This window comes from Carlito syrichta, unplaced genomic scaffold (assembly GCF_000164805.1).
Source record: "Carlito syrichta isolate Samal-C Ts95f unplaced genomic scaffold, Tarsius_syrichta-2.0.1 Scaffold301691, whole genome shotgun sequence".
Taxonomy (NCBI): Eukaryota; Metazoa; Chordata; class Mammalia; order Primates; family Tarsiidae; genus Carlito; species Carlito syrichta.
In genome coordinates, this window is record NW_007245787.1 from 210222 (window position 1) to 235299 (window position 25078).

Below are 25078 nucleotides of genomic sequence, written 5' to 3' on the forward strand. Positions count from 1 at the left end.
GCAGGGTGGGGCCAATGCCATGTTATAGTCCTATTGGACGCATAACAAAGCTGGCTACGGATTGGAGGCTTGCAGGTTTAAAATTCGCGCAGGAAGGTTTGAAATTAGCACGCGCAGGGACTTGTGCTCACAGAAGCCGGGACCTAGGGCCTTTGTTGTCTGGTGTGTCGGCGCCATTTTGGGAGCTGCCCCTCTGGTGGCTTCCTGCACCCTTCACAATTGAATACATAGAGAATGCTTAGTGAAAAGTGCAACGAGAGAAGTATACATAGGAGGAGTCAGTCATAACCAAGCTTGGGGTGGGGCAAGGTAGCGGTTAGGGAAACCTTTCTAAAGAAGGTGGTGATCCAGCAGAGCTGTGAAGGATAAGTGCAAGCTAACCTAGTGAATGAAAGAAAGGGAAAAACTTAACAAGGTGAATGACAGAAAGCATGGGGGTGTCTAGGCAGAGGGCAAAGCTGAACCGAATGAAACAGCTGGGGCTGGAAATAAAGAACAGGCAAGGCACAGAGGCAGAAGCCCCTATGAGAAGCTCTCCTGATGTCCAGTTTAACTCTCCTAAATCTGAACATATAAAACTGAAACATAGTTCAAACTTCCCACTCCTCATCTGGCTACTTTTCCCACTCCACATTTAGAGTGTTGGTTTCTAGCCATGTGGGTTTCAGCCTGAGCTTGGCTGAGCCCCAGCCTTCTTTCCCAGCACGGCTGTGGTTGTTCCATGCCTGGCATCCTGCACTGGGCCATAACCCACTGTTGCTCACAACTGGAGATACATGAGTCTGTAGGGAAAGTGACCACTCCATGATAATGTCAATGAGAGAATCTCTGTGTGTTTACACAAACAGAGCAGAGAATAAAGGAAAGGAGAACCAGGAATCCTTGCTCTCCCAATTGGCACTTCCTCATATACAAGTAGGATAGCTTTGTCCTCCCCTTTAAAACTGTTAGCTCTACTACCCATATTTTCCATTGTGATATTCTAGAGAAACAAGAACTTATTTTACAGTGCTTTGAAGTGAACAGGGAACTCATGTGCATCTCTTTGGAAACCTTAGATAGTACCTTTTTATCCATTCATTCACAGGGCTATTTGAGGAAATACCTAAAGGAAGTTAACCATACAGATATCTGCAGAAAGAATATTACAGGCAAAGGGAACAGCCAGAGTGAAAACCCTAAGGCATGAGCCTATGTTTTTGAAGAACAGCCAGGAAGCTAGCGTGGCTAAAGCAGTTTGCAGGAGGAAGAATATCAGGAAATGATGTCAGTTGGGCATATGGATAATGGGGCAGGTTTCTCAAGACTTTGTAGGCCCTTCCAAGGTTTTTCTTTTATTAAGTGCATAGGAAGCCTTGCCAGATATTTGAGCAGAGGAAGGATGTTAACGTGGGTTTTTAAAAGATGACTCTAGATACCGTGTTGAAAGTAAATAGGGAGGTTAGATCCTAATTAGATTCTGCACAATAGTCAACTGCACTTCCTAATTCAGTGGTTTTAGAAAGAGAGAGACAGACAGACAGAGACAGAGACAAGTCAAGGATAATGTCTTAGTTGCTAGGTCTGCTGTAATCAAGCACCACAAAGTGAGTAACTTAAACTTCCATAAATTTATTTTCTTACAATTCTGGAGACTCAAAGTCTGAGATCAAGGTGTCAGCAAAGTTGGTTCCTTCTGAGAGCTGTGAGGGAAGACTCTGTTCCAGGCTTCTCTCCTTGACTTGTAGATGGCTGTCTTCATGTTCACATGGCATTCTCCCTGTATGCTCGTATCTGTGTCCAAATTTCCCTCTTTTATAAAGACACTAGTCATATTGGATTAGGGCCCACCCTTAATGACCTCATCTTAACTAATTACATCTGCAACTACCCTATTTTCAAATAAGGTCATGTCCTGAGGTACTACTGGGGGTTAGGACTTCAACATATTAATTTTAGAGGTGACACAATTTAATCCATGACAGATGACGCCAAGATGCCAGATGGCCTAAGCAACTATAAAGATGGAGTTGCCATTAGCTGAGATGGGAAAGGTTACACAGGTGGAGCAAGGAATTATTTTTTTACAGCAGGAATTTTTTTTAAGTAGGAGCTCAAAATTTGAGAGAAAAGATTGAGTTGATATATCATTATATATAAAACACATATATTTATATACATATGTGTGCCTACATATGTACATGCATATACTATATATGATTATATATACTATATATGATTTATATGATTATTTTTATACACATAAATGATGTATAAATATATAACATATAAATTGACATATTTACTACATGTATGTGATTTTATGTATATACGAATGTTCATTATTGTAGGTGATATAAAGCCATGACACAAGATGAGATCACCAAGGCCTTAAGTGTAGCCTGAGAAGGAAAGTGGATCAAGGACTGAGGTCTGAGGCCCTTTATGACGAACGGGTTGGTGAGAAGAAGAGGTAACTTAAAGAGGCACTTTTAGAAATACTGTTAGAAGTAAGAAAAATAACAAGATGTGTAGCACAATATCATTTATGAGAATTAAAATGCACAGTATAAAACCACAATGTAAATATGAAATCCAGAATTCATGGAGGCTTAAGGAACCATATAAAGCAAAGTAGAAGGATTGCTTGTGTAGGGGGAGGGAACTGAAGTGGGAAATATGAATAAAAGAAAATTAAGTTCAACATGAGAAGGGCCTTTCACAGACTGATAATGAAAGTGTTCCATGAACTGAGGAGTATAAGTAAATCTGCTCTTGGTCGTTGTACAAAGAAAACACCTGTACTCACATGTTTACTGCAGCACAATTCACAATTGCAAAGATGTGGGATCAACCTAAATGCCTGTCAACCGATCAGTGGATAATGAAAATGTGGTACATATACACCATGAAAGGCATAAAAGTAAATCCTTTAACAACATGGGGGAAGCTGGAGATCATCATATTCTCACTTATATGTGGGAGCTAAACAGTTACAAAGACGGAAATAACAGACACTGGGGATACCGATGAGGAGGGGGAGGGGTATTAAGGTCCAGAAATTACCTACAGGGCACAATGTTCACTATCAGGGGAATGGACCACCTGAGACCCAATCCCCACCGCTACACAATATGTCTATGTAGCAAACACACATGTGTATTCCCTGAAACTACTATTTAAGAAAATAAAAATAAAATAGTAAAATGAAAGCTGTTGTTACCATGCCCCCCAAAATGCAAAATGTCATGTTCAATGTCAAACTGACAAAAGTTTTTTTATATACTGTAACATATTTATGAAGATACCAAACATCATTTTATATTGATGGTATGTTTAAATGTTTTCTTTTTCTTTTCTTTTCTTTTTTTTGAGTTGGGGTCTCATTCTGTTGTCCAGGTTGGAGTGTAGTGGCACAATTACATCTCACCACAGGTGCAACCTCGTGGGTTCAGGTGATCCTTCTACCTCAGTTTCCCAAAGTGCCAAGATAACAAGCATGAGCCATGGTGCCTGGCCTGGTATGCATAAAATGATAACCTTTATGGAAAATAGATGACCTTAAAAATAACTATATCTTCTGACTGACATTCTCACATCTAAAAATTTGTACCAAAATTACATAGATGTATGCAAATATATGGCTATAAATTTTTCTCGCAAATTTTTTTATGGTAGGAAAAACTGGTAGCTAATAATAAATAAATAAGGATTAATATTTTGATATATGGAATACTAGATAGCTGCTGAAAGTTACAGAAAAAATATTTAATGAAATAGAAAACTGCTGACTTTATAGAATTTTAAATAAAAGGCATGTATGCCATATAATCCATTTTAGTTAAAAGACATATAGATGTGCATAGAAAAAAGGCCCTGAGATACTGATAGCACTTATTATTTTGGTGAAATTGTACATTTTTTCTTGTGCATTTTTTCAAATTTTTACACATTTGATGTAACAAAAAAAAGTCAAAGATTTTTAAAGTAAAAAAAGATCATTCAAAGTGGCCAATATAAGGCTAGAGGTTTGCCATGGGTCCTGAAAGAGCTCAGTAGGGGTTGCCAAGGGGGCGTCTCTGCTTCGGGGCTGAGTGTGAACAAAGGCTCTTTTGAGGAGAAGCTGAACAGAGGCACCACCTAAGCCACATCAAGGATGACGTCACGCAGATGCACTTGGAAGTTTTGATGTTCATTAGAAACTCAGTCACATTACTTCATGTATGGACAGTGTTTAGCCAATCCCAAAAGTATGCAGGATATTTCCAAAACATAGGTATACTTGACTTTCACTTTTCTTTTTTTTTTTTTTTTTTGAGTTGGAGTCTCACTCCATCACCCAGGCTGGAGTGCAGTGGCACACTCAAAGCCACCCCAGCATCTACCTGCTGGGCTCCAGCGATCCTTCCACCTCAGTCTTCCAAGTAGCCAGAACTACCAAGCCCAGCTAGTTTTTGATTTATTGTAGAGACAAGGTCTCATCAAGTTGCCCAGGCTGGTCTCAAACCTGCAGGCTCAGGCAATCCTCTCGCCTCGGCCTCCCAACGTGCTGGGATTACAGGCTGAGCCACCGAAACCGGCCTGACTTTCACCTTTCATTGCACCTCTCCATCATCAGTTCTTTTTCTAATAAGTACGCTTAAATTCTTTTATAATATTGTCTAAATAAAATTTTCCCTTTTTGGACAGCAGTGGCTGCATCCAGTATAGTCCTTGACATACCATGTTTATGTTACTCCAGAGATCTTGAAAGACAGAGATGCTGTTGTGTTCATCACAGTGCCCAGAATGCAACAAGCACTTGACAAATGCCAGCTAAAAGCATTTAGGTGTAAGCTCCTATACTCAAGTCTTTTTGTTTCATTAGGGCCTTTTTTTCTTGGTCAGATATATTAGCCTATCATTTCCTAGTGCAAATTTCCAAGTTTATAAAAAGAAAATACATTCTAGTTTTCTAGATATAACTTCTTACTTAGAGGAAAAAACTTCAAAAATCTGTGAATCATCAATTTTTCTTTATTGAAATCATTTTTGTAACCACACTCAGAACTGGAGACACAGAGCCACTCAAAGGACGCATGTCACTCAAAAGCAGTACCATCTGAGCTTCATGGGTTTGTCATGAGGCTACAACAGCAGCCAGTACTAAGATATGGGTGTTTCCTGAACCCATTTCTTCCTCCCAGTGGACCTACAGGGGCTCAGTTTCAAATGGCAGAGTTATTAAATGAACAAATGATAACAGGAGAGGGATGAATGAAACATACCAACATTGTTTTATGTAATGATGTGAAATTCTAGCTTTACTATGTTTTGAGACTTACACATTAAGGAATAATCAGGAGAAGAATTCTAATCTTCACACATTTAGAAACTCAAATATTTACTGAGGTCAGGCAGGCAACGCAGTTAAGTGGTAGCCATCCAGGTGTGAATGCATGTGCTGACATTACTGAGTAGAGGAGGTTGACAAACCACAAGAGTGTGCTCCATCACCAGGGAGGGAGGCTGCCTCAGCCCAACCCATTGTTGCCATGTGGGAACACAGGTCCAATTATGCTAGTTCTTCCTTTTTTAAAAAACAAATTAATTGTAGGTATTTTCTTTTATTTGAATTGTGGGGTACATGTGAGGATTTGCTACATAAGTAAATTGTGTGCAGGTGAGGTTTGGGCTTCTAGTAAGTCCTTTTCTCCTCCCTGATAGCGGACCTGGTACCCAGTGTGTGGTTGTGTGCCCCTTATCCATCCCCCCTCTCCCCTCCTTTAGAAGTGTCCAGCATCTGCTGTTCCCACCTTTGTGCTCATATGACCAGTGATCAGGACCCGCTAATGAGTGAGAACATGTGGTATTCAGTGTTTTGTTTCTGTGATAGTTCACTTAGAATGATGGTCTCCAGCTCCATCCATGTTGCTTCAAAGGACATGATTTTGTTTTTCTTTATAGTTGTATAATATTCCGTCGTGTGTGTGTACTACTTTTTTATTCCAGTTCACTTTCAGTGGGTATCTGGGTTGGTTCCATGTTTTTGCTATTGTAAATAGTGCTGCAGTGAACCTGCATGTGCAGATGTCTTTTTGCTAGAGCAATTTAGGTTCCTCTGGATATATTCCCAGAAGTGAGATTGCTGGATCATATGCAAGCTCAATTTTTACTTCTTTGAGAAAATGCCACACTGCTTTTCACAAAGGTTGAACCCACGAACAGTGAAGTGTTCCCTTTTCTCTGCAGCCATACTGACACCTGTTGTTTTTTGACTTCATGATAGCAATTCTTACTGATGTAAGGTGGTATCTCATTGAAGTTTTGATTTGCATTGTTCTGATGATTTGATGATTAGTGAGGCTGAGCATTTTTTCATATGTGTGTTGGTGCTTGAATGTCTTCCTTTGAGATGTCTGTTCATGTCCTTTGCCCACTTTTTAATGGGGTTGTTTTTTTCCAATTTGTTTGAGTAACTTGTAGATCCTGGATGTTAAGCCTTTGTCAAATGCATAGCTTGCAAACATTTTTCCCCCCATTCTGTGGTTGTCTCTTGACTCTCTTGATGATTTCTTTCACTGTGCAAAAACTTTTTAGTTTGATAAGGTCCCACCTGTCAGTCTTAGCTTTTGTTGCATTTGCTTGTGAGAACTTGGCTATGAATTCATTGCCTACTCTGATGTCTAGGAAGATGTTCCCTAAATTTTATTCTAAGATTCTTATAGTTTGAGGTTTCACATTTAAGTCTTTGATTTGAGTTAATTTTTGTATACAGTGATAGGTAAGGATCCAGTTTCATTCTTCTGCATGTGATTAGCCAGTTTTCCCAGCACCGTTTGCTAACTATGTTTTCTTTTCCTCAATGTTTGCTTTTGTCAGCTTTGTTGATGAGTTGGTTGAAAGTATGTGGTTTTATTTCTGGATTCTCTGTCCTGTTCTATCGGTCTATGTGTCTAATCCTGTACCAGTACCATGCTGTCTTGGTTACTGTAGCCTTATAATAAAGTTTGAAGTCTGAAGTGTGATGGCTCCAACTTTGCTCCTTTTTTTTTTTTTTGAGTCAGGGTCTAGCTCTGTCACCTAGGTTGGAGTAGAGTGACACAATCATGGCTCCTCAGCCTTGACCTCCTGGGCTCAGGTTATCTTTACACCTCAGGCTCCCACACAGCTAGGACTACAATTGCCACCATGCTCAGCAATTTTTTATTTTTTATTTTTTGTAGAGACATTTTGTTGTCCAGGCTGGTCTTGAACTCTTGAGCTCCAGCAATCCTCCCACCTCAGCCTCCGAAACTATTGGGATTATAGTCATGAGCTACCACAACCTGCCATGTTTCAATTTTTTAAGAGAAGCTTCATATCTAGAATGTTTTGTGAAAACTCCAAAACTTAACATATTTTCTCAAACTTTAAAGACAGGCAGAGTGTGTGTATTTTGTATGCATAACTGGGCAATGGGTCATAGATCTGAAGTCTCTGATCTCAGACTGTGTCTGAAAATATGTATCCTTAGGACATAAGTGTGTGCTTCTGTGACTGTGTATGTGTTGTGTGTTATTGCTATAATAATTACCTTATGGGAATGGAGAAACTGAGATGAATAAGTAAATAAGTCACACTGTAGAGAGGGTTTTAAGCACTGGGCTGACCTAGTAGAAAAGTACTGGAGGACTTATAGTTCAGGAGGAAGCTGGTCATTGGGATGTGTCGAGCACATTAAGTTATTCCTGCATTTGCAATTTTTTTTTTTCTGTAATTAGGCCATTTGAGTTTGCTAATAGACTCCTACCCTCTGCATAGGGGTGCTATCTTCTTTGATGATTATATACCAAAGGGATAGCTCCCAGGTTCTTGAAAAACACATCCCTGGGTTGTAAAGCCAGCAAAACTTTCTAAAAAGATTTACATCTCAAAGGAGGCAGAGAAAGAATGTACATTTCCAAGTTTTCTAAAGCAAATGATCTAAGAAAAGGGAGGTCAGAGGCCAGAGTCAGGAAGAAGCCTGTCAGGGGTCAGAGTCAGGAAGAAGCCTGTTCAGTCAGGCTGAGGAGAACGTTAAGGCCTTTTCCGCCATAAAGTTGAGGTAGATGTTGATGTTTAGCAAGCTATACATCAGTAGGTCCATTTTAAACAGATGTTAATGCTAGACATTTTAAGTCCTAGCTTAGAGTCCTCTTTTCCCCAACATCCACCCCATCACCTAGTGCAACAGGAAACCATGGTATGCCAATGCCAGTGGTGGTTGTTAGGTAAGAATTCTGTCCATTCAAGAACTTGGAAGAGAAACCTGTGCCACCCTTGTATTTCCTGCTCCCTCAGGGGATTCCGCCTGCCTAGGTATCTACCAACGGGTGCTTATAACTGTATTAGTACCGGGTGCTTTTACCAGCTGTGCAACTTGTGGCAATTTGTTTAGCCACCTTGTGCCTTGGTCTCTTCATTTTTAAATGGGCATAATAAATACATACTATACCACATTGTACGGTGAGTAAATCTGATCTGTGTATAGCACTCAACACACTGCCTGGCATATGACTCAATAAGTGGTAACTATCAAGATTTTGGCCAGTTCTCACCTGTGCTATTATCTTATAGATTAATGAACATACTATGGCACCAGTATTAATAAAATATACAAAAGAGTAGAAGAAAATAAGTTAAAAGAATTTTAGTCTTAAGTCTATCAAACGTAGAGCTGAAGAAACTTGCATGAGGCAGTAAAAAGTGCCATGCTCCATGCTCTACAACTTTACTCTTTTTTCTGCTCAACTTTAAAATCCTGTTCCCGCAAACTTAAAATATTTTCCCGCATACATCTCAAATCTTCTTGTTATTTAGCCTAAGGATGTAATGCCATTTTAAAAATTACTATCTTTATTGTGTTTCCTTTCTCATAATTATCACTTGTAGCATTTTACCCAGAAACCCATGTGGAAGCTAACTGACTTTTCAGGAATCTGGTGCAAATTCTCCCTTAAAAGGCTTTCCTTTGTTTATATCTTGGTAGCAACTCCAACATTTTCAAGATTTGGACTCTGGTGTTAGAAATGTGCTCAAGTGTCTCCACAGAAGTGGTCTGTTTCCTCATCCAATGAGCTCTGCCTGTTTGTCGATGTGACACTCCGGTGGAAGGACGCCAAGAGCCTATAGTAGCGATTCTAGGGAAAATCTCAGCAGCTGTGGTCATGTAATTTAAAACCTCTGAAAAGTGTGCTGCGGTCCGTGCACAGCATTAGTATAACATGAGGGCTGGATGCAGCCCGTTCTTCCAAGGACTTCCTCGCCTGCTGCAGGAAAGAGAAGCCTGAGAGACTAACCTGGGTGCAGCCGGAGATGTCCAGATAGATGAGCTTGTGGCATCCGTTCCCCAAGTTCAGGTACTGTAAGCCTTTGTCTGTGAACGTTTTGCAATAAGCCAGACTAAGATTCTGTAAATTGTGGAAATGCCTGAAAAGAGGACGAGAAAAGAGAGGAAGGAAAGTGATTGTATTTCAGTTGTTGTCTCAAATCTTTCTTAAACCACTATGACAAAGAAGAGTAAAACTGTAAATGTATCTTTTCCCCTTGCAAACATTCAACAGTTTAACTTTATTGTTAACTCTCTTCCTGTTAAAGGACACTGCAGTAATGTATCAGATGATGCATAATTATATTTCAAGTGAAAAGAATTTAAGAATATTTGCCTAGTTTTTCAGAAAGTTGACTGGGATAAAGCTTTTTTTTTTTTCTTTTTTTTGGTGGTGGTGGGGGGACACTCATATTGTTCAGAAGTTTGTTTTTGAAACCAAAGTTGTAAAGTTTAATTTATTGCAGCTTTTAGATTTTGTCTTTGGAGCACCAAACTAATGCGCAAAATGTCTAGAAGGATAAATCCTTTGTAAACATTTAAATGGAGATTAACTATTACACGAAAGTGAGGATTTAGGACAGAAGACAGAAGTGAACATGGGCTCTTAAAGGGAATCTGATAAGCAAATGACTTGAAAAAATAGATTTACATATGCATGACTTTGTAACAGTTTCATTGTTATAGTTAAAGAAAGACTAGGGTTAAGAACAGTTTGCAAATGAGTAGGCAACACATGAGAAGAATTAAAAGCAACATCAGAGACTGTCAATCTCACTAGAGTTGAAACAGATTAAATATGGCATTGCCAAAATGGCCAAAATGAGCGCTTTCAGAAAAAAAGGAGGGTAATTAGGATGAACCTCAACTACCCTGCAAGGGTTCACAATTGGAGAACACTTTGTGGACAGTTTTCCGAGTCCTCCTAAGCCTGAAATTTTTAAGAGTACAAGGACTCCCACTACTGCCTGCTCTTGTAATGGGGAATTACCAACATGCTCTTGATTTGTGATCTGCAACAGTTTAACAGCCAATTGGAAAGTTAAAAGACCAAAGGGGAGGAGAAAATGTTTCTTTGCCCCCTCAAAAGCCCACAAATGAATAATACAATTTACCTTTACAAAATTGGGAAATATGATATATAAGCATTGATCATTAATCAGATTTATTCCTAAAATTTGAAAAACATGTCTATCTAATGATTCCCATTCTGTAGCAAATTACTTGATTCAGAACACACATTCCCATCCGGGTATGGCTGCGTACTTGAGATTCGACAGAGCAGAGAGTGAAGGCTTTGGACTCCCAAGTGGAGGGGTGGGCACAGCCTTGAAGGAGAAAGCAGCACTAATATCCCAAAGACACGCCCCCTCTCCTGGGGCCCTCAAGTGGACTAAGAGCTGTGCCAAAGTTTTGGAAATGATCTATCTTCCTCTCCCTTGAGTATACCCCATGATTCAACTGAGAAAGTTATAATTTTGTTGAGGGAGCAGCGGGGGTGTCATTTCTGACAATCCTTCAGCTCTGTAATTTGGAGAAAGGAGTAGTGAAGCAGGCAGCACGACACAATAGAAAGAAACAAGGTTTTGGAATCTAACCAAGTTGGGTTTGAATCCTAGCTCTGACACTTACTGCAACTTCCCTAACCTCTCAGAGATCATTTCCCCATCTGCTAAGTGGAGATAACATTATAATCTTTTTTTTAAAACCCCAACCAACTGTAAGGACTTCACCTTTCCTGAACCTCAGTTTTCTCATCTATTACATGATGGTAATCTGATCTGCTTTTCCCCTTCAGAGATGTGACAACTAAATGAGAAAATAGATGTAATAATATTATATTGAGTGAGATTTTAACAATTGAAATCAGCAAAAACATGGAAGAAAGTTTTAAAAATATGTGTATTATTATTATTGCTACTACTGCCCCAAATAATAATAACACATTAATTGTTTTATGGAGTTTGTACTATTCTTCCATTTAACTGACTGCATACTCATCTGACTAGAGTGGCACATGTAAATGATTGCAAGACTTGGGAGGATGTCACACTGAGTCTATACCCTGATCCAAAACTATTGTTTGATTTCTTTACATCCATGTGATCTGTTAACAAATATCAAATGGAATTGAGCTAAGGGTTCTTAACTATTTTATGTGTCATAGGTACCTTTGGCAGTCTGGGAGGTCTATGTACCCCTTCTCAGCATAATGTTTTTAAATGCATAAAATAAAATACATAGGGTTACAAAGGCAGCTAATTATACTGAAATATATAATTATCAAAAATTTTTTTTAAAAAACCAAATGAGTAGAATAGTAACATATGTTCTTATTTGTTAATATATTAAATAACAAAATATAGTGGCAGTTCTAATTACTACTGTAATTGTGAAGTAATGATGATTATCAATGATATTTTGAAATATTTGCTGAAACGTAATAAGAACATATTTGTGATTTATATCAGTAAAAAAGTCCCAAAGACTGCTAATACTTCTCTGGTTTTTACCTACGTTTCAGTTAGTGCTTAGTGAAAATCGAGATTTTTTTTTTTTATCCTCTATTAAAATTCACAAAACTCCTGAATTCTATCCCAGATCTCCTTGGAGAACTCCTCAGTTAACAGCCTCTGGTTTAGACAAAAGAAGTTGTTTATAAGACTAAGGAGTCCTGGGTTGAAAGTCTCTAAATGACTATCTTCAAAGTGGACCTCATGGGAGCCATCAGTTTGAAAGCAAAGCACAAGAATCTTGAGTGGCCCTGTAGGCCTTTCTAGGGATTTAAAGCTGCTAGGAATGGGAAAAGTGTCAGTTGACAGTGAAATCACAGGTGGTAAATTTTATGCAATCCTGATACCTTTTATGCTGAATTGCAGCAAAGAAATGTATTCGTTCCCTACATGAGTAAGAACTGATTCATCATTTTCCCAGCTCAGAGACCACCTGGGAATTCTAATTCTGCTTTCAGGAAGAGTTACAGCCTGTTTTTATGTTTTTCTAATTATTTGATAATTGTTTCTAATTAAGGAGGGAAGTTCTCTTTTTGAGATTTATTTTCCCACTACTACTATAATCTTCAAGCAATTACAATTCTTATAGAAACTATGGAGATTATTATTTTTCTTTCTTTTGGCTTTTTTATTAAATAATTGAGGTCATCTATGTTAGATCTCTAACACCTGAGGAAGTTACACTTGAACAAATGTAAAATTATGTATTTAAATAAAAAATTCTCCAAAAAATCACCAATATAGACCTATTCTATAAAAGAGGAAATTGGCATTTTGGATCCTTTTGAATTGAGTGCTGGGTTCTTTAGTTTCACAGAGATTGTTTTAAGTAATAGAATTCTGCAAAAGCCTAAAGGAAGTGATTTGACTTCATATTTATAAGGTAGACCTTGAGGTTGTCCAGTCAAGACAACAGCTTACTCTGTCCTACTCTGGTGAGACTATGAAACATGACAGTTGTTGACAATAAGAAATTTCCAAGCTGATTGAAAAGTCTTCACCTGTATATAGGCCACTTATGTACCCAATCCTGACTTGTACCCTACATCTTTAAAATAAAAAAGAAATTAAAAATTATTTGATACAAAAAGTTATATCTGAAATTTATGATAATCTTTCTATTAATTAAAATCATATTGATAAAATAAAAAAGCAATTTGGCACCATTCCACTATAGCACATATGATTCCATTAAAGAGCAAAGATCATAATAGTTTTACTCAGCACTATATGTTCAAAATGCCTCGCATATAGTAGTTCTTCAATACATGATGAATAAGTGAATAAATGTTGTTGTTATTAGAATTCAGCAAAAGGAAGAATCACTATGGAATTATGGTAGATGGCATGACTAAAAGTGTAAAGGATGTGGATTAGTCAAGAGAAAAAGGACATTCAACCATAGAGAACATGCAGCATGTAGCAGTCGTGATCAGTTAGGGGCTTCTCTAGGGAAACCTGGGCAGATAAGTTTGATTGGAGAATGTTAAGGAACAGTAAAGGAAGCATGTAGATCTTCAGCATGTCGAGGACATGGTAAGATTGTTTCAGGATAACACTTGTAGCATGAGACAGAGCAGACTGAAGGCAAGAAAGACCAGAGGCAGAATGGGCAGATGCTATGCCAGATGAGGCGTTGAGAGTGCCACCTAGGTTGTGGCAATAGAAATAAATAGAAAGGGTTTAATTCCGGAAATATTTAGAAGCAAAAAATTTCCTGGAATGGGCATGAGCCATGGGCAGCCCTCATATTCAACTTTAGAAAACTGAGCAAGTTCTCAAAGAAGTGAGAAAAAATATTCAAATAAAAAACTGGCAAATGATTGTTGCCAAGAAGGGCAAACAAATTACATTTGTCTTCTGGCAAATGATTTATTTGGAAAGAAATACTAAAGGCAACAAAGAAAGAATGATAGCAGCAACAACCAACATTTCTCTGGTTATTTATAGTTTAAATAACACTTTTGCATACCCAAGCATATCTGAAACAATGGAAAGCAGAACAAAAATAGAGACGCATTATGAAATGTATTTTTATTACAGATAAGTCAGTATACATTTTTACATATGACCAAAAAAAATCAGTATCAAATAGTATTTATTCTGAATATTCTCTCCATAGCAAGAATTAGGAGGTAAAACCAAAAATATATATATATAATTTTGGGTCTCACTTTTCGATCTGTTGCCCACTAGACGTATAGCTTCATTTGTAAAATAAATGTCCCTAAAAAGTTCAGCATATCTGTAGTAATACACTAAATTTCATAGTAGAAAAGAGTTATCTCAATGTTGGATTGGAAAAAAATGTTTTAAATTTTAAAAAATTGTAATGTAATACTCCCAAATCATCTACTTTGTAAGTTCAGACTTTCACTTATGAACTAAAGGATTTCATACTATTCTTTCTATATATATGGTAAATGCATGGACATACATGGACATATATCATAAACATACATACACACATATGTTTATTTATCATAGTATGAAATACCTAAAGAAAAGTACTGAGTGATACTTGATGTCACAAGATTAGGAAGCCTGAGGGAATTCCTGAAAGGGCCTTGGAATGCTCAGGGACCTCCTACAGTGATTAAGAGGCAGCTTGCATCAGCTCGTGAGCATCAATTGTTAACATCTCTTCCCAGCTCCACCATCAGTGACATCATGCTGGTAATTTAAATCAGTCATGGTGGAATTGTTTACACCACAGAAATCAGTAAACTCTATGAATCAGAGCTTCTTCTCTACCTGAACCCCAGCCAGTTGCCAGAACACTGCCACTCTTGGAACACACTTCAAGAACTCCTGATATAGAGAAAGTAGTATATTAATGCATATAGAAATAAAAATGCATATAGAAATAATAAAAAGAAATGCATATAGAAATAAAAGTGGTGAAAGAGAAGATTACAGATTTAAAGGACAGGAATACGATATAACCTAAAAATCAAAGGGAATTCTAAACAGACCCTGAAAAAATGAATAGAAGTGTTTAAAAAAGAATGCCTTTCTTGGCTGAGTAAAAATTTATATTTTAATGTTCAAAAGGATTACTATGCTCCAGAAAAAAATTTACTGAAGGAAAACAATTAAGCCTGGAATTCTCAGGCTTAATTTAATTAATTTATCAGAAAAAAGGGAAGTCTTACAAGCATCAGAAAAAAGGGAAGTCTTACAAACATCAGAAAAAAATAGGTTACTACCAAAAAGAAAAAGAAAAAAATACCTCGGTATCTTCCTAACCAGAGAAATGAAAGACCCTAACAATGAAAACTACAAAAAACTACTCAAAGAAATCAAAGATGACACAAACAAATGGAAAAATATTCCATGCTCATGGATTAGAAGAATCAACATTGTTAAGATGTCCATCCTACCAAGGGCGATCTACAGAGTCAACACTGTACCCATTAAATTACCAACATCATTTTTCTCAGACCTGGAAACAACAATATTATATGGAAACATAAATGACCGAATAGCCAAAACAATCCTCAGTAAAAGAAACAAAGTGGCAGGCATCACACTTCCAGACTTTAAAGTTTATTATAAGGCTACAATAATCAAAACAACCTGGTCTTGGTACAAGAACAGGCATATAGACCAATGGAACAGAATAAAGATTCCAGAAGTAAAACCTTGGTCTTTCTTTCTTTCTTTTTTTTTTTTTTTTTTGAGTTGGAGTCTCACTTTGTCGCCCAGGCTGAAGTGCAGTGGCACACTCAGATCACCCCAGTGTCAACCTCTTGGGCTCTGGCGATTCTTCCACTTCAGCCTTCCAAGTAGCTGGAACTACAGGCACGTGCTACCATGCCTGGCTAATTTTTTATTTATTGTAGAGATGAGGCCTCGTTAAGTTGCACAGCCTGGTCTCAAAACCGTGGGCTTAGGCAATCCTCTCGCTTCAACCTCTCAAAGTGCAAACCTCAATCTTTCAGCCAACTCATCTTCAACAAAGCCTCCAACAATAGCCACTGAGGAAAGGAGAATCTCTTCAATAAATGGTGCAGGGAAAACTAGCTGACCATGTGCAGAAGAATAAAACAGGACCCCTACCTATCACCATACACAAAAATCAACTACAAATGTAAAACCTCAAGCATTAAGAATCTTAGAAAATGCAGGAGACACCCTTATGGAAATCAGAAGAGGCAGCCAATTCTGATCAAAATCCCAAAGGCACATGCCATAAGAGATAAGATTTGCAAGTGGTACCTCATCAGACTGAAAAACTTCTGCAAAGCAAAAGAAACCATCATGAGAGTGGAGAGACAGCCCACCGAATGGAAAAAAATATTTGCTAACTGCGTATCTGACAAAGGCCTAACATCCAGGAACTAAAAGAAACTCAAACATGCTGAAAGGAACAAAACAACCCCATTAAAAAATGATCAAAAGACAGGAATAGACACTTCTCAAAAGAAGACATATGAGCAGCCAACAGACACAAGAAAAGATGCTCAACCTCACTAATCATCAGAGAAATGCATAAAACCACACTGAGATACCACCTAACTCAAGAAAGAATGACCATCGTTAATAAAACAAAAAACAGATGCTGGTAAGGATGTGAAAAAAAGGAAATGCTTCTACAATGTTGTTAAGAATGCAAACTAGTTCAACCTCTGTGGAAAACAGCGTGGAGATTCCTAAAAGAACTGGAAATTGACTTTCCATATGACCCAGCAATCCCTCTTCTGGGAATATACCCGAAGGAACTTAAATCATTCCACAAAAAAGATACCTGCACATACATGTTTATTGCAGTACTATTCACAATAGTAAAAACATGAAACCAACCATATTGCCCATCGAAACTGGACTGGATTTTAAAAATTTGGTGCATATACACAATGGAATATTATGCAGTCATAAAGAAGAACAAAATTATGGACTTTGCAGCAACTTGGATGGATTTAGAGTCTATAATACTCAGTGGTCTATCACAGAAACAAAGAACTGAGTACCACATGTTCTCACTCATAAGTGGACCCTGAACATTTACCATAATACAGTAAGAAAGGGATTGGCAGTAGTGCAGTAGTTGGGATACTGCCAGGGGAGGAGGGTGGGCACATAACATCAATAAGGGTACCTGATCTCAAACCAGGCAAAGTGGGGACCAACAGGAGCCCCAAACTTTACCTGTATGATGACCATTTGTATACCTAATTCTGAATTGTACCCCCACACCTTTAAAATAAAAAATTAAAAAATAATAATAATAAAACAAATTGAACTTCCATACAATCCAGCAATCCCCCTTCTGGGAATATACCTAGAGGAACTTAAATCACTCTACAAAAAAGAAACCTGCACACGCATGTTTATTGCAGCACTGTTCACAATAGCAAAACCATGGAACCCACCATGCTACCCATCGAAAATGAACTGGATTAAAAAAATGTGGTACAGATACATGATGCAATATTATGCAACTTGCTATAAAGAAGAACAAAATTATGGACTTGGGTGGATTTAGAGTCTATAATAATCAGTGATTTATCACAGAAACAAAGAACTGAGTACCATATGTTCTCACTCATAAGCGGACCCTGAACATTTACCATAATACTATAAGAAAGGGATTGTCAGTAGTGGGAAACTACATAGCATTAATAAGTGTACTTGATCTCAAACCAGGCAAAGTGGGTCCAAAGACAGGCCCAAACTTTACTTGTAAGATGACCACTTGTACACCTAATCCTGAGTTGTACCCCACCCACATCTTTAAAATAAAATAAACTTTTAAAAAATTGTTTAAATAAATAAAATAAAATTTTAAAAAAGAAAGTGATAGTTGCCAACAGAGGAACAAAAAAATGCTAGCTTTAGACTTGCTTTAACCTGAAATATAAAAATTTATAGACCACCATTTGTAGAGTTTTAAAGATAAAGAATATGATTCAAAAACTATACCCCAAGAGAAGTTGTTGTTCATCCTCCAAGATAAGAGTCATTTTCAGAGATCAATGGCTGAAAATATAAACACTCATGCATCTTTCCTGAAAAAGAGTTTTTAAAATTATATCTCCAGTCATCACTGGACGAATCAAAATCAAGAGTACAGAATAAGAAAATCACAGGGAAAAAAGACCATTAATCAGTGACTTAAACTAGAGTTAGGACTACATTATAAATATGATTATATTATACATATACATATTTATAATGTATGCATACATTATAAATATTATATATTACAAATACATATTTATAATGAGTACATTATAAATATAATTGCAATATTAAGTGCAAATGCTAAAAAGTCAATATTAAAAGTTAAATGATTAGCAAAACTCACAACTAATATGTATGTTCATACAGAGGAGTGGAAGTGGAGGGAGTATCAAGTTCAAAGGAGAAGTAGAGAGAGAATTAAAATGTATTAGATCTCTTTTCTAACACAGGAGGAGTCAAACGTTACTGTTTCATCTTGACTTTGATAATTAGAGAAATGCCTGTTAAAGCATGTTTTTAAAAAAGCATACCAATAGTCACTAATTAAAATACATAACAGAATGTATACTCACATTTCAAATACCTTCAGATTATATAAGTAAAAAACACAGTTCATATAGCAAAAGACAGAAACACTCTGAAATGTAGGAACATAAAAATCAAAACATAAAGTAAGATGATAAAAATAAGACCATATTCTCCTTTTCTTTTTTTTTTTTTTTTTTTGAGTTAGAGTCTCACTCTGTTGCCCAGACTAGAGTGCAGTGGCCGCTTCCGGCCACTGCAGCCTCGACCTGCTGGGCTCCAGCGATCCTTCCACCTCACCCTTCCAAGTAGCTGGAACTACAGGCGCACGCTACCACGCCCGTCTAATTTTTTGATTTATTGTACAGATGAGGTCTCGCCAAGTTGTCCAGGCAGGTCTCGAACCTGCGGGCTCAGGCAGTCCACTCACCTTGGCCTCCCTAAGTGCTGGGATAACAGGCTGAGCCATCGAGCCCGGCCATATTCTCCATTTTGACAATAAATGTTCTTTTAAACTGCCCTCTAAAAGGACAAAGAGAGTGAATTTTAAAAATAGAAATTAGCTGTGTGCTATATTAAAAAAACAAATTAAAATTCAGTGACAAAAATGTTAAAATATACAGAGATATATAAGGTTATTCCACAAAAAGTACATGCAAAAGAAAGATGACTATATTAATAGCAGATAAAAAAGAATTGAAGACAAAGAAACATCAGCTAGTATAAAGTTTATCATTTATGTGAATAAATGCTATAATCTATAATGAAATATGATACACTTTGTATATAAGATAATAAAATCAAAATAAATTAAGAAAGTCTTGATCATAATAAGTAACTAATATATCACTACTACACTGTGACATTTCAAGTATATGTTCTTATACACACAAAAATTTTGTTCTCTAAAAGAAACTCTTTGTTTTAAGCGTTCATGGATGATTTGCTGAAATTAATTATAAACTAGTCCACCAAGAAATCTCAACACATTCCAAAAAGTAGAAAGAATTCAGACCGCATTTCTTGACCAGAGTGCCTAATTAAAAACAGAAGCTTAATCGAAGAAACTTCAGCCACTTGGAACCAAAAATTCTTCTCTAAATAATTACTGTCAAAGAGGAAAGCAAATATAGAATAGTTTGTTTAGAAAGTAAAAACAGTACTTATTAAATCATATGAACTTTGCTCACATTCTTATTTTAAAGTAATTTCATCACCCTCTGTTTTGACTTTTAAAAGAAATCAATTAAATCATTCAAATGAAAAATTTTTTAAGATACCCAAGTTCAAAAGTGACCAGATTAGAAATTACAGTGAAAAAATATAATCAGAGCATAGAATTCACAATGACACTTATAATGATATCTAGGTATAACTTTTTATAAGACTTATCTATAGTAATAAAGCAAATTGTATTGAGAGATTTAAGAGCTCTGAAAAAAAAATTATAAGTCTACTATGTTCCTGATAGGAGGACTAAACATTATAAATATGTAAACTAGTTCCTAGTTTATTTTATCTTTAATCATTGGTGTACTGGTAAATACCTAACAACTGACTCTCCAAAAAAAAAAAAAAAAAGTATGCATATAACTGTATGTAAGTTTACTATTAAATTGTATATTTTACTATTTTATATTTATTTTACAGATATAAAGGATGTGTAGCATACAACTTATAAATGATAAAATACACAATATTCTTTATTGTAAATTCCATGTAGCCAGTAGAATCTCTCACAGAGATGTATGTCCAAACTTCATTTGTCTATCAACAACATGAGTGCCTTTTTAGCTGAATCAAATAACAGTTTTCAAGAATTGAAAGAATATTTCCCCAATTTTTTGTGCTAGTCACAGTGTCATGGCTATACATATGATACACTTTTAAGTTTAATCTGCTTTATTAGTTTTTTTTCTATCACTTTCTTAAGTCTAAACAATCAACAATACAGTAAATCAAGTCCTGCTTTGTAGTGTTTGCCGTTTTCCATGGAGTAGACTACTGCCATATTGATTGATTCCAAGCTACCTATGAGAGGTCTCTGAACATGGCATTGGGAAGAGATGTACAGTATCACAACATTCTGTAGCATTTTCACCCTATAGACACAATAGACATAAATAACCTCAAGAACACAGATAAAGTTGCATGTAGAACAATACTAGAAATGATGAGTTTTACATATTGCCTATGTAAGAATTTTAGATATATAAGAAAGAATCACACGTCACCTGATAAAAGTTTTATTCAAGAAAACATGCTGAAATAATTAGTTAGCTATTCAACAACACTTAACATGTAAAACTATTCTTAGGATGTATACTGCACAAAAATAGGCCTTGGGCCACATGAGTTTTATTTTGCCTTACCCTTGGGTTATATCATTGCTTCATTCATCTGCCAAAATAACATATTTAAGTAAAAAAATCATACAAGAAAAACATAAGTGAATGTATATTAAAAGCCTGGAAGGAGGAAGATCCTCTGTTTTAAAAGTATTAGAAGAAATTTCAAAGAGAAGATTTGATAGGTTTGACTAAATAAAATGTGGCAGCTTAATTAATAAACAGAAATTATAGTGTCACTTTTTTCTAGACTTGCACATTTGCAGAAAATGGTTAGAGTCAGAAGATAAAGAAAAACACCATCCAGAATTTTCTGTTTAAGCTTTTCCAAATGTCTCACTATTATTATTATTTTGATTTATTTTTATTTTATCAATATTTTTTATTATGGTTTTGTGGGGTACAGTTAAGGGTTAGGTGTACAATTACATTTCATTCAGGTACCCTGTTGATAAGAGGTGTTTCCCCATCCCCCAGACAGATATTTGCTACTGTTAATCCCATCCCCACCCCATAGTTTCCCAGTACCATCAGTCATTTTCTTATAGTATTACATTGGATGTTCAAGGTCCATTATATGAGTGAGAACATGTGATACTCGGATCTTTGTTTCTGTGAGAGGTCACTCAGTATTATAGACTCTAGTTCCATCCAGGTTGCTGAGAAATTCATGATTTTGTTCTTTTTTATGGCTGCGTAGTATTCCATCATGGATATGTACCACATTTTTTTAATCCAGTCCTATTTGATGGGCAGCATGGTTGTTTCCAGGTTCTTGCTATTGTGAACAATGCTGCGATAAACATATGTGTGCCGGTATCTTTTTTATAGAGTGATTTGTGTTCTTCAGGGTATATTCCCAGTAGGGGGATTGCGGGGTCATATGGGAGGTTGATATTTAGAGCTTTTAGGAATCGCCACACTGCTTTCCACAGGGGTTGCACTAGTTTACACTCCCACCAGCAGTGTAGAAGTGTTCCCTTTTTGCCATACCCTCTCCAGCAGCTGCTATTTTTTGAGTTGTTGATAATTGCCATTCTGACTGGAGTTAGGTGGTATCTCAGTGTGGTTTTGATCTGCATCTCCCTGATGATTAGTGAGGTTGAACATTTCTTCATGTGTCTGTTGGCTACTCGGAAGTCCTCTTTTGTGAAGTGTCTGTTCATATCTTTTGCCCGTTTGATAATGGGGTTGTTTGTTTTTTTCTTTTCAGCACGTTTTAGTTCCTTATAGATCCAGGCTGTTAAGCCTTTGTCAGACCTGGTGTTGGCAAATATTTTTTCCCAGTCTGTAGGCTGTCTCCCTGCTCTCTTGATGGCTTCTTTGGCCTTGCAGAAGCTTGTCAGTTTAATAAGGTCCCACTTGTCTTTCTTCTCTCTTATGACCTATGGGTTTCAGGTTTTGTTAGCAATTGGATGCCAGTTTCGATTTCCATAAGGGTATTTCCTTCATTTTCTAAGGTTCTTATGGTTTGAGGTTTTACATTTAGGTCTCTGATCCATTTGGAGTTAACCTTTGTGCATGGGGATACATAGGGGTCCTGTTTCAATCTTCTGCATGTGGTCAGCCAGTTTTTCCAGCACCATTTACTGAATAGGTTCTCCTCTCCCCAGTGGTAGGTGGTGGAGGCCTTGTCGAAGATGAGTTGGATGAGAAATTGAGGTTTTGCTTCTGGAATCTCAATTCTATTCCATTGATCTATATGCCTGTTCCTATACCAATACCAAGCTGTTTTGATGATTGTAGCTTCATAGTAAAGTTTGAAGTCTGGTAATGTGATACCACCTGCTTTGTTTTTTTTTCTTCTGAGGATTGTTCTGGCTATTCTTGGACATTTGTGTTTCCATATGAATTCCTGTGTTGTCTTTTCTAGGTCTGAGAAGAATGTTGCTGGTAATTTGATGGGTATTGCATTGAATTTGTAGATTGTCTTAGGTAAGATGGACATCTTCACAATGTTGATTCTTCCAATCCATGAGCATAGGATATTTTTCCACTTGTTTGTGTCATCTTTGATTTCTTTGAGCAGTGTTTTGTAGTTTTCATTGTAAAGGTCTTTCACATCTCTGGTTAGGAAGATGCCAAGGTATTTCATTTTTTTGTGGTTATTGTGAATGGAATTGTGTTTTTTATTTGGGTTTCTGTTTGTTTATTATTGGTGTAGAGAAATGCGACTATCTTTTGCACATTTATTTTGTATCCTGAGACTTTGCCAAAGGCCTTTATCAGTGTAAGGAGGTTTTTGACAGATTCTCTTGGGTTTTCAAGGTGCACAATCATATCATCAGCAAAGAGAGATAACTTGACTTCATCTTTTCCTATTTGGATACCCCTGTTTGCCTCCTCTTCTCTGATTGCTCGAGCCAGGACTTCCAATGCTATGTTGAACAGGAGGGGTGAGAGTGGGCATCCTTGTCTTGTTCCAGTTTTCAGGGGAAATGGTTCCAATTTTTGTCCATTTAGGAGTATGCTGGCTGTGGGTTTCTCGTAGATGGCATTTTCTATTTTGAGGTATGTTCCCCGTATGCCTAGATGTTCAAGGGTTTTTATCAAGAAGGGGTGCTGGATTTTATCAAAAGCTTTTTCTGTATCTAATGATATGATCATGTGGTTTTTGTTTTGACATCTGTTGATGAATTTAATTACATTTATGGTTTTACGAATGTTAAACCAGCCTTGTATCCCAGGAATGAAGCCTATTTGGTCATGGTGGATGATTTTTGAGATGTATTGCTGAATCCAGTTTGCTAGGATCTTGTTGAGAATTTTAGCATCTATGTCAAAGATATTGTCCTGTAGTTCTCTTTCTTTGTTGGATCTTTACCTGGCTTGGGTATCAATGTGATGTTGGCTTCGTAAAATGATTTGGGAAGAGTTCCATCTTTTTCCAATTGCCTGGAATACCTTCAGTAGGATTGGTATCAGCTCCTCCTTAAATGTCTTGTAGAATTCTGTCCTAGAAGTTGCTTTATGAAAGTTAACACACCTATGTTGGGTGCATATATGTTTAGGATAGTTATTTCTTGTTGATGGATTGAGCCTTTTATCATTATGTAGAGGCCTTCTGTATCTTTTTTGATTTTTAATAGCTTGAAGGGTATTTTGTCTGAAATTAAGATCACTACTCCTCCTTTCTTTTGTATTCCGTTAGCCTGAAAGTTTGCTTCCCATCCTCTTATTTTGAGTCTGTGGGTGTCCTTTCTAGTGAGGTGAGTCTCTTGAAGGCAATAGATTGTTGCCTGATGATATTTTATCCATTTTGCCATTCTATGTCTTTTCAGTGGTGCATTTAGTCCATTCACATTTAGGCTAATAATTGAAATGCAAGAGTTGATCCCTGTCATAAGTTTCTTACAGAGTTGTTCCTGTTTGTTTGTTGCCTTTCTTTGGGTTCTGGAGTTGGCTCATGTGTGTTTTTAATCTTTTGCCTGTACTCTTGTGAAGAATGTTGTTGTTCTTTTTTCTTTTTCTTCTGTGTTCAGTACTTTCTTAAGTGTTTCTTGTAGAGGTGGTCTGGTGGCAGCATAGGTTCTTAGGGATTGGATATCTGGAAAAGATTTCAATTCTCCCTCACTAATGAAGCTTAGTTTGGCTGGGTAGATTATTCTTGGTTGAAATTGTTTATCTTTTACAACTTTGAAGAGAGGGCTCTAGGCTCTCCTAGCCTGAAGGATTTCTGTGGATAAATCTGCTGCTATTCTAATTGGTCTTCCCTGGTAGGTCATCTGGCCTTTTTCTCTTGCTGCCTTTAGGATTTTTTCTTTTATAGCTACTTTGTTTGGGCGAACTATTATGTGTCTGGGAGTTGGTCTTCTCATTTGTTGTCTTGCAGGGTTCTCTGAATCTCTTATGTTTGAATTTTTTCATTCTTGATGAGATGAGGGAAGTTTTCTTGAATGATTTCATGAAATGTTGGTTCCAGTGTGGCTTCTGTTTCTCTCTCTGCGTCAGGAAGTCCAATTACTCTTAGGTTTGGTCTCTTGAAGTGATCATTCATCTCTTGCAGGTTTTGTTCTGTCTTTTTGAGCTTCTTTTCTATGCTTTTGACAGTTTGGGTTAGTTCTTTGTTTTGGTCTTCGAGCTCTGAGATTATTTCTTCGGCTTGGCTGATTCTGCTTTCCATGCTTATTAGTCTGTTGTTCATTTCCATCACAGTATTCTTCACTGCTGTCATTTCTGACATCAGCTCCTTCCTATTTTCCTCTTGTCTCTCCTCAATTTTTTAAATTCTCTCCATTAATGTCTTGATGTCTGGGTTTGTTGCATGTAACAGTCATTCTGGGGGCTCTTCATTGTTTGTGTTCCAGAATCTGTTTTCTCAGTGTCTGATCTCCCAGGGGTCTGTGTGAGACCTATATTCTTCTTTTGGTTTTTCTTCATTTGTGCAGTTTTTCCACCTCCCTACTTTTTTCCTTCCC

The 25078-nt window shown here is 37.0% G+C and overlaps 2 protein-coding genes across 3 annotated transcripts in view; one reads left to right on the plus strand and one right to left on the minus strand.

Annotated features, from left to right (window-relative positions):
* FBXL13 (F-box and leucine rich repeat protein 13) overlaps positions 1–25078 on the minus strand; it is a 280181-nt gene that overhangs the window by 104364 nt on the left and 150739 nt on the right. For both annotated transcript variants that reach the window (XM_008055123.1, XM_008055121.2), the window contains one exon: positions 9279–9408. In XM_008055123.1, the coding sequence (XP_008053314.1) occupies positions 9279–9408 (130 nt within the window). The remainder of the gene's footprint in view (positions 1–9278; positions 9409–25078) is intronic.
* Positions 9236–25078, plus strand: part of LRRC17 (leucine rich repeat containing 17) — a 40171-nt gene continuing 24328 nt past the window's right edge. Inside the window, exons 1-2 of the mRNA XM_008055120.2 lie at positions 9236–9338; positions 10005–10010. The gene's annotated coding sequence lies outside the window, so the exon portion shown is untranslated. The remainder of the gene's footprint in view (positions 9339–10004; positions 10011–25078) is intronic.